Raw genomic sequence first — 13,330 nt, 5'->3', positions numbered from 1 at the left:
CCTTTTATGGTTCCTGTTTTTCAAAGCAGGACTTGATTTGTCACATTTCTGTTCCTTTCCATTTGTCAATTTTTGTCTAGTAACTCTGTTCTTCTAAATAAAGGTCTGATTAAATTGAGGAGTAAGAGATGGAGCCAAATGTGGGTGCTACTTAAGGCAAGTGTTTTAATAATAAAATAACTATGCATGAAAATCAATTACAGTAAGATATAAACAAAAAACACAGTTCTTATTTTTTAACTGTCAAACGAAATTTACTTCCTCGCTATGCGTCACAGTATAATAAAGAAAGGTTGCAGTCATTAAAGAAAGGTTGCTAGGCAAGACTCACATTGTTGTATCAGTTAAATATTGATGTTTAAGACAAAGTTAACCCTGTGTGATATTTGTTTGAATCTACTGAGGTTATTTCATCTTGCTTCTGCTAATGTCAGCAGTCTGCACAAATATTTAAACACATCTTGGCAATATACAAGAGGAGATCCTTACCAGTTATAGGCCAGCTATCAGTGTCATATGATGACTGGTATATCCATGGACTTGTTGCTCTTGAACTATATTCTATTTTATTTGGACTTTTCCATTTTATTGCATAGTTTTGTATATCTTGAGCTGACTTTGAGAACGGTGCCCAGCAGTGTTTGATGAGTTTGTTAATTCTACTTGCTGGGTAACAGCTATCTGAAAACATGAAAAAAACATAAGGCAATTAACATTTTGGAATTCAAATTACAAGTGTGTATAATGTTACAGTTAATAATTTTATGAAATGGCTGCATAGTGTTGCAATGGTCCATAACAGGAGATAGATGGAACCATAAGATGGTTCTGTGTCAGTTTTCTCAGTCCCGCACAGGAAGTTGTGTGCAGTTGCCAAGGAGGTCTGCTAGTGGCAGAAATTGAGATGTGAAGTTTGAACAGTGTGAAAATGTAAAGTTCTGCCAAGATTTTACCAAATCTGTTACCAAAACACTTCAGATGATCAAACAAGTATACAGCAAAGAAGCCTTGAATCACTATACTGTGTTTAAGTGGTATAAATATCATACGTGGCAAAATAAGCAGTACTGAATGTTGCATGCTATGTGAACAGATTGTGATGCCTTCTGCATGGAGAAGTACAGTTGCAGTTGGAGTGGCGATTAATGTACATACAACACATGAGGAGGTTTGTCTTTGTTTTCATCAAGCAATATTTCTTGTATACACAGTGGGGCATCAGAATGGGTCAAGTTTGCGACACATGAAAGAGTAATACCTGGAGCAATTCAACAAGGTGACACCAATTAACACAACAATGATAGCTGTCATCAAGTCAGTCTTGTGTCAATGGAAAGAGACTGGCAAGTGCTTGAGGACCAATGCCACAAAACAAGAATCATGGACAACTTCTCCAATAGATGTTACAGTCCCCAAAGCATAGTCTACAACAAACGTCGTTGAAATGTGGTATGAGCGATAGGTCTGTTTGGTGGCTGTTTAAAGAGCTGAGTGCATTTCCGTACTACATTCAAGTTGCACAGCATGTAAGCGAAATGGATGAGCGCTCCTGAAAATGGTATGGTATCAGAGTACTGGTCATAACAAATGTGGTCCCAGATTTCTTCTGCTACATATAGTATACAGACGAAAGTTATATTCACTTGGATGGCTATATCAACTGACAAATAACATATTTCCTAAGGTCTGATGGCCTGAGGACATCATATCGGAAACTCTGAAGAGTGTTTGGTTTACAATATGGTCCACCTTGTACGGACATGGGATATTGGGCCCTTCTTTGTTGAGGATGCTGCAGAGAATCTATCACTAAACCAGGGGTGCTAGAGAGATCTCATTTTTGCCCCTTTTGTACAGGATTTATTTGTTCCAGAAACCTGCCACTGCAACAACAATTGATGCAGCGAGACGGAGCTACAGCCCAAACTGTGAGGGGATCACCTGTGCTTCTGCAACAACACTTTGGAGATCAGCAAGTCTCCCACAGAACAGAATTCTTGTACCCTTCCCCCTACCAGGATCTCACAGCCCCAAATGCCTACATATGGTGCATGCTGTTTTCCAATCAGACGACCCACCTAGGAATGGTCCGGAATTACAGGAGAAGATAGTCACTTTTCGTGTCCTTGCGGCAACCTGTGTTCATCTGCATGTTCGACAATCTAGAGGATCGTTACGAATGTGAGAGTGCACATTCTGAACATGTGCTGTTACCTCCTCATTACACACACAAAAATGAACAAAATGATATATTATAATAATAATAATAATAATAATAATAATAATAATAATAATAATAATAATAATAATAATAATAAAGGCAGACTAAAAATGTTTAGACGCAATCAAAGATATTAAAAACAAATGCACGTTTTCACAAGAAAACATCAAACAGTAACAATCAGGTTAAGCAACATGATGGCTAAGGAAAGGATAATGGAAAGCAGTAGGACCATATCCAGGCGGTGGAAGATATTGGAAGTGCTGAAGAAGCAAAATCAATGGTGATTCAAATTCAATATACAGTTTACTTAATAATTTAGATGGAAATAACATGCAAATGTGATCAAACAAACTTACACTTTTGAAACGCAAAAATATCATAATAATAATAACAACGAAAATTACCCAGAATGTACAAATTCAGTGACACTACTTTACATAACTTTAGGAAGGAATATCTCACAGAATCTTTAAGTTTCATGGCGCAATATTTAAGTCACATTATACTGTCAGAAAGAATATACACCGAAGAAGGGAAAACACAACATTTAAAATGATTTCTTAGTGCGGAGCTAATTTAGGAGGCAGCCTCTCAAAAGCACTTCTGAGAAAAGGTGCCCATCCTAAATGAGAGTACTCAGAGATGAAGCAGATCTACGAGACAGCCCCAAGAGGTAAAATTACGATTTACATTTACTACCGAAAGGAGTTGAACATTTTACATTTAGCACAATTTACGAAAACAAAAGAAAAGGGAACTATCTCTTAACAAACAAGATGTGACTTTCCGGAAAGGCTAAGTCATTTTAAGAAAAATTTGGCGACTGAAGGAAAAACGGGTAAGCTCCGGCAAAAAAAAAAAAAAAAAAAAAAAAAAAAAAGAGGGAACGCTACATTTGAAGATTACTACGAGAAAGATGGAAAAGTGAAGTGCTTACCTGTTGGAGGGGCCAAGGAGACCCGTCACCTGGAGAAGGCAACCTCTCCCGTCGCCGGTCAGAATTACAAGACGGCTTGGAAGAACTTGGCTCTTGCCAAGTGCTCCACTGCCGGAAACGGTGAAATCATGAAATGACCAATGAGCATCCCTCATTTTCCTTCGTTTGCCAATCACAAATAGTCTTATTATAGCCAGTGAGGGCCCAGCAAATAATGCTGACAAACTACCATGTGTAGCATCGAGAAATTTCCAAACTGATGCAAACTGATGCAACCGGAAACTCCTGGAAGCATCCTACCTGATCTGGCACGTGTGCCACCATATGTCTCAAAAATGTACTAACGTTTTAAAAAATTTTGGGTTGAGATGAACTTGGCAGTTAGGGATTCAAATTTGCAGTCACTTATTCACTAAGCATCAATTCAAAACCAGCCGCTAAATAGCGTCGAAACTAGTTCCAAGTAAAAATATGTTGTAAATAAACTTATAACATTTATTTGTATTGAAAAGGTGGACCCTTTTAAGTTACCTATCTTACGTTCTCAGTTCAATACGGACAAAAAATGAAATTCTTAGATTTAAAATTTAAAATCAGTCTTAAGTGGATCATGAAACATCAAAGAGTGAGAAACAAAAAGTTAGTCATCACTTTTGTTGACTTCAAGAAAGCACAACAGTATCCATCATGAGTCATTACTTAAAATCCTCAAGGAATTTGGATTATACCAGAAACTTATCAACCTTATTGGAATTACCATAAAGAACACTAAATCAAAAGTTAAATTCAGGGGGGAGTTGTCTGAATCATTTGAAATCCGGACTGGACTTTGAGAGGGTGACAGTCTCTCACCATTACTATTTAACTGCACACTGGAGAAAATTATGTGAGAGTGGACTAAGAAATGCCAACCAAACTTCAAAATTGGCAAAAATATCAGACTCAGTTGCTTGGCGTATGTAGATGACCTTGCACTGCTCGCAAGTAGTGTGGAAAAGGCTAAACACCAAATTGAAGAACTCTAAAAATTAGCAGCAAAAGTCGTACTACAAATCTCATTTGCAAAGACGGAAATGATGCCATCCTTCAAGGTTGAAACACCAACTTTCACACTGAATAATAACAAACAAATTAAGATTGTAAATAAATTCAAGTATCTTGGGGAGATTATTACTTGGAACTGAAACAAGAAAGTATCAGTAGAAAATAGAACAACTAAATTGAAACAAACACAACGTATCACCTGGCCAACCTACAAGAAGAAATCTCTCTCGATAAATACAAAATTCAAACACTACAATTTCATTATTAAACCTGAAGCAACCTATGCTAATGCTATTCAATTTGAACAACAAATCAACAACAGATAAATTACAGAAGACAGAAAGAAGAATCCTTAGAACAATCATAAACAAAAAACACCAAGTAGATGGACAATGGCGATTATTACCTAATGAAGTTATATACCTGGAAACTGAGTCAATAATAGACACAATGTGGAAAAGGAGGGTTGCATTTTTCTGCCATATATCAAGGCTACCAGAAACCAGGGTACTGAAACATCTTTTCAACTACTTTTGAAAAAGTAAAACCAAGAATAATTGGTTCAAAGAAGTCCAAGATGATTTATATGAGTTAGGATTGACAATGCAGCAAACTGAAGACCGAGAAGAGAAAAAAAGACCTGAGACTTAAACTAAAAACTTTTACATGCAAACAGTACACCATAACTGATGAAGAAAGGGCAGACAGGTCAGAAAGAATGAAGAAGTTCTGGTAGCAGAAGAACAAACATAAGCCAACTTAAATGTATATGGATTGATTAAAGTGCTCGAGTGTGGGCATAATATAATTTTAAAAATAAAATAAAATAAGAGGGGTTTCTAAATTGATCAATATCGATGTGGATGTTCTCAAGAATGTTGAGCAAGGTGGCCTTTGGCTCACAATGGAGGATCTTAAGGTCTTGATCAATTGTTGTGTATTCATGACCAGATTCTTTATGATACTCACTCATAGCTGAAATATGATTATATATTTAAGAACGTTGCGATGTTCAGCGTACCTTATTATGAAGTTCTGGCCTGTTTGACCAATATATCTGGAATTACAGGATTGACATTCTAACTGATAAACTCCAGAGTTCAAATATTTATTATTATTATTATTATTATTATTATTATTATTATTATTATTATTATTATTATTATTATTATTATTATTGATAGTGTGCAAATTGAAAATTAGTCTGGAGTTAGTATGTATGATTAGAATTACTCCATCTAAAGATGGATATATATGTATTGAAGAGAAGGATGCAATAAATTATTTCCTTTGTAAAGTGAAAACCGTCAATACGGGATGATTATAACATCTCTCAAAATGTTGAAACATTCGCTCAAGAAAGTGACCCTCATGCTAACACGGAAACTAATGGTGTCAATTACTTTACCGCATGAATTTTAGCAGAAAATGATACAGTGGTAAAGCAGATTTTTAAATAATTTGACGAGCAATTAACCATGAGATTAACATTTGGTTTGAGTTCTTGGCTTCAGTGATTGATTTACTCACTGGCCCCAAATATCCATCATGAAATGCTACCAGTACAGGAAAAATAAACAAACCATGGACAACCAAAGGAAATACAGACAGACAACCAATCCTGAATGGGCAACAAAATGGTACCAAATAAAACACTGAAAAGATAAAATATCAGCTTACCCAGTACCACTTTTACAACCAGCACAGAAAGGCTTATTAGATCTGTTTTAAATTCCAATGCTGAAAATTGTAAAATTCCTTCGGATGAAATATTCCATCATTTCTCTGAAATTCTCGAGCAACCTAATGACATGATTTGATCCGAATACCCATCTCATACAATTGATATTGACAGGGAACAAATTGACATTTTATTTAATGACACTATAAGCCCAGGTGAAATCAACTTTGCTGTTAATCATATAGTTGTAGACACATTACCCGGTCCAGACCACGTCCTCGTTAGAGTTATCAAAGACAGTACTGCAGTCGACATAATATCTCACACTGCCATATGTATGTTGAAAACTGGGGTTGTACCTTCCATCTTCAAAAAGGCCACGACTGTTCTAATCCATAAAGGCGGAAATACACTCAATATTAAGAACTGGAGACCTATCACAATCTGTTCAGTGATAAGAAGAATAACTGAGTGGGTCCCTGACAGGCATCTCTATGAACATGTTGTCTTAAACCCCCCATCAACGAGGATTTTTACCAACTCCTCTGGATTGCATGTCAACACTGTGATAGTCGACTCTCTTCTCCGTGAAGCCAACAACAAACAAGCATATCTGACTACTATATTCTTAGCTATTCAGAAAGCCTTTGACAACACTGGTCATGCTCATTTAAGTGAGACACTAAAGGCGTTACCAATTCCAACCAAACTTGCGAATTTAATCATGAATCTGCGAACAGGAAATGTCACACAAATTCAGATGCAGGGAAGCAAAACAAGACCTCTCTTGATAACTAGGGGAGTTATGTAAGGTTCTCCTCAGTCACCAATCCTGTTAAATCTCGCCATCAATCATATTCTAGATGACCTTAATGAAACGTCGATATCTACCCAATATGGCTTTCAATTGAGTCCAGATCATGAAGCTCTAACAGTATTAAGGTTTGCTGATGATGAAGTTATTATTGGATAAGATTCTGAGTCAGCTTTATTACTTGCTCATGCGGCCATACATCAATTACAAGAAATTGGACTTAAGATCAATATTAGAAAACGTAAAGGAATATGCATCAAACATGGTCACCTATCAGAAGAAAAACTTATTCCTGGCAGAATAAAACAAAACAGATACCATGTCTGAAGAAAGGAGAATCTATTAAGTATTTGGGTGTAAATTTCACCAATGAAATTACATTCCAGTCCATCGAGGTCCTGAATAAGCTCAAAACCAGCCTAGAGCTCCTCATTTCTTCACTGCTTTTGCATTCCTATCAAACATTTGTAATCATAAACACTTCAGTCTGTCCCAGTTTGGTATAAATTTCAGACAGTACCACCAAAAAAGATTCTAGTCAAATTTCTAAATGATTAGGAAATTTTGCAACCTCCCAGGGATGTCCTGAATGATACGATATACAAGTAATTATCCTTGATATCTATGATACGATATACTTTGAAATGAAATTTAAAAGTCTAGGTTTATTTTGTGCATCATGGGAAATATATCTGCAACTTACACTGAAGAAAATGGAAATTGCAACACCCAGAAGGAGTGGTGCTACATTGCTGCAACTGAACATGCAGGACGAGTGTTCAGTTGTGCTTCGATGATTACACTTTCAGGTCCCTCTGACCGCAAGTTTGGACAACAATCAATACAGGCTGTGCCCACCACGAGCTGCAATACATTGATGAATTCATCGAGGCATGGAGTCAATATGGCCCTGGATCGTTTCCTGAGGAATTGTGGCCCAAGCTTGCTGCACTGCACGGGTCAGTTGTTCCAGAGTTTTGGGTGGCTGAGGACGGTTGGCCAGTTGTCGACCCATCATGTCCCACACATGCTCCATAGGACTGAGGTCCGGGGATCTGGCAGGCCATTCTAAGGTTGTGATGTCGTGGAGAGCTTCTCTGGAGATGTGTGCAGTGTGAACCCGGGCATTGTCCTGCTGAAAAATCCCATTAGCAATGTTCACCATCATAGGGACAACCACTGGATTGAGTACCCTATCAATGTACTGTCGAGCAGTCATAGTGCCCTCAACAAGCACTAATTGTGATTTCACATTAAAGCCAATAGCTCCCCAGACCATAATGCTTGGTGTTGGCCCTGTGTGCCTCTCAACAGTAAGATCTGGGTGGCCCCTCTCCTCAGTACGTCGGTGCACACGATTCTGGCAATCTTTGCGGGCAAGACAGATGCGCGATTCATCACTAAAGACGATCCTATGCCATTCGTCGACCCACGTCGATCTTTCTCGACACCAGGCCAGCCTTACACGTCGCTGTTGTGGGGTCAATGGAACACCTTCTGCAGGGACACGGCCCCTCTCCTCGGTACGTCGGTGCACACGATTCTGGCAATCTTTGTGGGCAAGACAGAAGTGCGATTCATCACTAAACGACGATCCTATGCCATTCGTCGACCCACATCGATCTTTCTCGACACCAGGCCAGCCTTACACGTCGCTGTTGTGGGGTCAATGGAACACCTTCTGCAGGGACACGAGCTTGTAAGCCAGCTGCACGCAGGCGATTACCAACTGTTAGTTGTGTAATGTGGGGTGCCACAGCTGCTCGAATCTGTGCTGCTGTTGTATGGGGTTCCATGCGGGCCGTCCGAATGATGCAGCGATCCTTTCTCACAGTTGTCTGTCACGCTGGGCCTGTGCCAGGTCTACTAGTGTGGGTACCTTCATTTGACCACTGCTGCCATACACGTTGTACCGTAGATGCCTGTCGACCAACACGTGCAGCGACAGTCCTTAGCGATAATCCAGCCTCACACAGCCCAATTATCCAAGCCCTCTCAAACGGCGACAGTTATTGATAGCGTGCTCTTCTCTGTTGTCGAGGCATGTTTGACGGGGAACACTTCACTGCACAGACTGCAAGTCAACTACGGTACACCAGGATCCGTATACTGGAGTTGATTCCTCCGCGACCAATCACGTGGGGAGACCTGTAGCAACAACCCAATGGGTCTGAAACTTTGATCGTTTACATACCTACATGGCATCATTCCATATCTTGAAAATCAACACAAACGACCAATGCCTTCATGGTGTTGCAATTTCCATTTTCTTACGTGTATTAATGCATGCAAAATTTTGAAATCTTCCAATAACCTTTTTCTACACTCAATGAGAAACTTATGTCAAGAAATCAGCAAGAGCCTTGCCGCACTGAATGTAGTAGAGACAAAAGGCATAGTTTTGTAGATACAAAGAAAGATTGACTCGAATTGAGAAGCAGAGATTTTGACAACTGGAGCAAGAATAAGCATAAAGGCAAAGGTGTAGTCATATTTTTTAGCGGTATACAGTAATCCAGCAAATGTATGGATTCATGATATAAAGGACTCTCTTGCAATGAATAGTGTGAGGGAAAGGAAGGGAAGTGTGAAACAGGGGATTAGTTTTATGGTGCGGCAGAGGGATGAGGCAGTGGGGGTATCCGATGTGGGTAGGTACTATGCACGGCTTGGAAGATCGAGCTCAAATTTAAAGCCCTAGCACTTAAAAAAAAAAGATAATAAGTAAATCGACTGCCAATGACTGCCGATGTCTCTGCTGTGTGTACTGTACCTGGAAGATCCCAGGGCAACAGCCTCTGTTGGCATTGCCACAGACAGTTCGAAACTCTTTCACATGTCCTGGGAAGCTGTCGACATGGTGACTTACTACGCACCTCATTCGATAATGTAGTGAGATCAATGATAGCTAACACTTTGAGAGGATACTAAAAATAGGTATATTTTGGTTCTAGCTTTTTCAATACAAATAGTTTTGATGTGAATTACATCACGAGTCATTCACAAATAGATAGTACTAGTTTCAACAACAAGTCTGTGTCATCTTCCCAGTGACACAAAAGGTACAAGTTTCAAATTCCTAAAATCAATATTAAAACACAGAACAAGAAATGTACAATAGCTAATGTTAAGTTAAAATAAGTATGATAAAAGTTTGGAGAGTGAGGTGCATTAGACCGTAGTGTTAAGTCTTTTTTGATCTTGATGTGTAATCTTATGCACATGTATTTGGTATATCAGCTTGAGGAATCTAAGCCTATCAATGTATTAAGGCTTAGGTCTTGTTATTAGAGAAAAGTTAAAATAAATCATCTATGTGATGAATAAAATTCTGGTTTATGACAATAGTGGTGTACGACGGTGTCTTAAAAGTCTTTGGTGAGGTGGTTCTTGAGGTGTTCATGTGAAGGTCATAATTTTTATAGAGCCATAGTTGGATTCCCAGTTCATTGTGGGACCAAAATGACCTAATAAGAAAATGAAAGCCAAATTAGTCATAAGAAAGATTAAAGGTAAGTGGGGAAAAAAGAAAATATTGAACTCACCTTGCACAGCGTGTTGAGGTACTTAACGGGAAGAGAGGAGCTGGACGACTGGTTGTATGCGAGAGCAGAAAGCGATAGCAGTGGAATGAGGTGGGTGGAGGAATAGGGGAGAGAGGGAAAGGAGGGGAAGTGTGAAACAGGGGATTAGTTTTACGGTGCGACAGAGGGATGAGGCAGTGGGGGTATCCGATGTAGGTAGGTACTATGCACGGCTTGGAAGATTGAGCTCAGATTTAAAGCCCTAGCACTTTAAAAAAAAGATAATAAGGAAATTGAAAAGAGTATTAGGCTTCTCCAAACTTTCATTTGGATTAAAATTAGGGTTACAGTACTGGTCAAGATGTATAAAGTAATTTTCGATTATGTTAAGAAGAGGACCTTTATTTACTATTTTGAGGATTTCTATATCCTGTTCTATAATGGTAAAGTTGTAATTGGAATCAAATATATGTTGACCTACCACTGAGAATCTATTATATTTTAAAGAGTTAACATGTTCCAAGTACCTGATAGCAAAACTGCGCCCGGTCTGTCCCATTTATGAAGAGCTACAATTGCTGCATTTGAATCTGTAGACTCCAGATTTTGAAAAAAATGTTAGATTTGTTCAATGAGGAGGTATTATGTAGAACCTCTGATTTTCTGTTGTTAGTTCTGAAAGATATTCTCACATTATGCTTCTTAAAAATGCTAGTAACTTAGTAAATGTCCTTATTAAGAGTGAAGGCGGAATATGTGGTGGCCTTCAGTTTTTCCTTCATTAATGTGGTTTTAGGACGGTGCTTGTATTTATTAATTATCTGTTCTATGAAAAACTTACTATAGTCATTAAATTTAGCAATTGCATGAATACTATTGAGTTCGATGTTTAAATCTTACTTTGCCAACAGTATTTTGAAGGCGCGATAAACTAGACTATTGTACGTTGTACATTTGTGTGCTTGCGGATGTGTGGAGTCATGACGAATAGTAGTTGTTGTTTGTGCAGGTTTTCTGAAAATTTTATAGGATAAGGAAGAAAGTTCTCTATGAATGGTCAAATCTAAAAAACTTTACTACTTTGTTGGTTTTGTATTCTATGGTGAAATTAATGTGAGGATCAATATTGTTGAGAGCTTGAAGAGTGGAAGTCACATTAGTAATTTCCTCGTTCATGATTACGAAAGTTTTGTCGACATATCTGGCCCAGATGAAGAAGTTTTTCAAAACTGTTCTTATCAATTTTTGAGTATTCTAAAAAGTCCAGATAGATCTCCGCCAAGATTCCAGAGGCCAGTGAGCCCATTGCTAAGCCATCTTGCTGATAAATCATATTATGGAAGGTAAAAAAAAGTTGTTATTGACAACCAATTTTAAAATGGAAATGAAATCTTGGATTTCATGTTTGCTTAAAAGATTACATTTATGTAAGTTTTTACTTAATTGTGAATCTATGTAAATTGTTTTCGATAATGGGAAATAGCTTTGCAGTTTGTATACTGGGGTACATGTTTACTATGTCAACGGAATGGACAGAATGATTAGGTTGACTGTCAAAGTTTTTCAATTTTTCGATAAGTTCTGTGGTGTTTTTCTTAGTTTTGTGCCGGCCCCATGGTGTAGGGGTAGCATCCCTGCCTCTTACCCCGAGTTCGATTCCCGGCCAGGTCAGGGATCTTTACCTGGATCTGAGGGCTGGTTCAAGGTCTACTCAGCCTACATGATTAGAATTGAGGAGCTAGCTGCCTCATCCCTCTGCCGTGCCATAAAATTAACCCCCTGTTTCATAATTCCCCTCCTTCCCCTCTCTCCCCTATTCCTCCACCCACCTCATTCCACCGCTATCGCTTTCTGCTCTCGCATACAACCAGTCGTCCAGCTCCTCTCTTCCCGTTAAGTACCTCAACACGCTGTGCAAGGTGAGATCAATATTTTCTTTTTTCCCCACTTACCTTTAATCTTTCTTATGACTAATTTGGCTTTCATTTTCTTATTAGGTCATTTTGGTCCCACATAAAGTATAACATCAGAGTGTGATAAGTAAGCCTATTTGTATTGCATGTCTGTACCGACTCAGAGCAAGTAACCGAGATGTCATCCCAGCCCTGGATTGGGAGTTCTTTATGGAGCTGGAGAAGATTTCTACCAGGTTTTGTCAAGTAAGCCCTCTTTCCAGATGAAGCCAGCAATGATAATCTAATTCTGTGTCTCTGAGGCTGAGACCATTTTCAGACATTCTTCAGATCATCTTTTAATGTGGCACAATCATATTCTTCATTTTTCATGCTAGATGTGGGTATCAATTTCATAAGTGTTACCATGAAAGTATCCAGTATAATTATAAATTTGTTGGTTCTGTCAGCACACAATTGTGAGAATTCTGGAGCTGTCATCAGTTTTGATACTTTCTTCATGCCTCATATAGGAGATCTATTGAGAGTTTTTATTTCCTGGACTTACTTTTCCTGTTTGCAGTTGGGACACTCCTGGGAATGAGGAGCATGCTCACCTGGGAAATTGACATACTTTGGAGCAGATGTGTATTCATCACCCACACGCTGTTCCTTTCCACAGAAACCACAGATGGAAATTTCCAGACAAAGTAAGACGTATGTCCAAACTTCTGACAATTGTAGCATCTCATTAGGGATGGGCTGTACAGTTGCACCACGAGCGTGTACACAGAGGCTTTCACTTTTCTGGAAGAGACGGAAGATCAAATGTCAGTACAAAAGCTCTAGTGTCATACAATTTATTACCAACACGCTGTTTTAGCTGGTTTACCAGAATAAAACAACATCACGTAAGGTTCTTCAGTATCTACTGGTCTTCCTAAAATTACTTGATTAAAATTACTCCCCTACAGGAGTTCAGAGAATTTATGCTTACTAATCCTTACAGCGTATTGGCTGACACTACGAGCTTCATACTTCAGTGATCTCCTATTGTTCACAAAAGAACAGATTCGTCTCTCAGTTTCTGCTTTAATTAGATTTTACCCACTATGTTTTCCACAGTATTTCTTATATCAAATGGATTCACTGACAAATTTTCACTGGTAGCTACCAGAAATCACCTTGTCTGTCTGTCTGACTTTTCAGTATGC

General features: G+C 38.6%; 1 protein-coding gene across 1 annotated transcript in view; it reads right to left on the bottom strand.

Annotated features, from left to right (window-relative positions):
• The window catches only part of LOC136879384 (polycystin-1-like protein 2), a 421,935-nt gene that overhangs the window by 90,720 nt on the left and 317,885 nt on the right, over positions 1-13,330 (bottom strand). The window contains exon 26 of the mRNA XM_068229099.1: positions 490-681. Coding sequence (XP_068085200.1) covers positions 490-681 — 192 coding nt within the window. The remainder of the gene's footprint in view (positions 1-489; positions 682-13,330) is intronic.

The sequence above is a fragment of the Anabrus simplex genome, chromosome 8, assembly GCF_040414725.1.
Source record: "Anabrus simplex isolate iqAnaSimp1 chromosome 8, ASM4041472v1, whole genome shotgun sequence".
NCBI classification, from domain to species: domain Eukaryota; kingdom Metazoa; phylum Arthropoda; class Insecta; order Orthoptera; family Tettigoniidae; genus Anabrus; species Anabrus simplex.
This window is presented reverse-complemented; position numbering and strand designations above follow the sequence as displayed.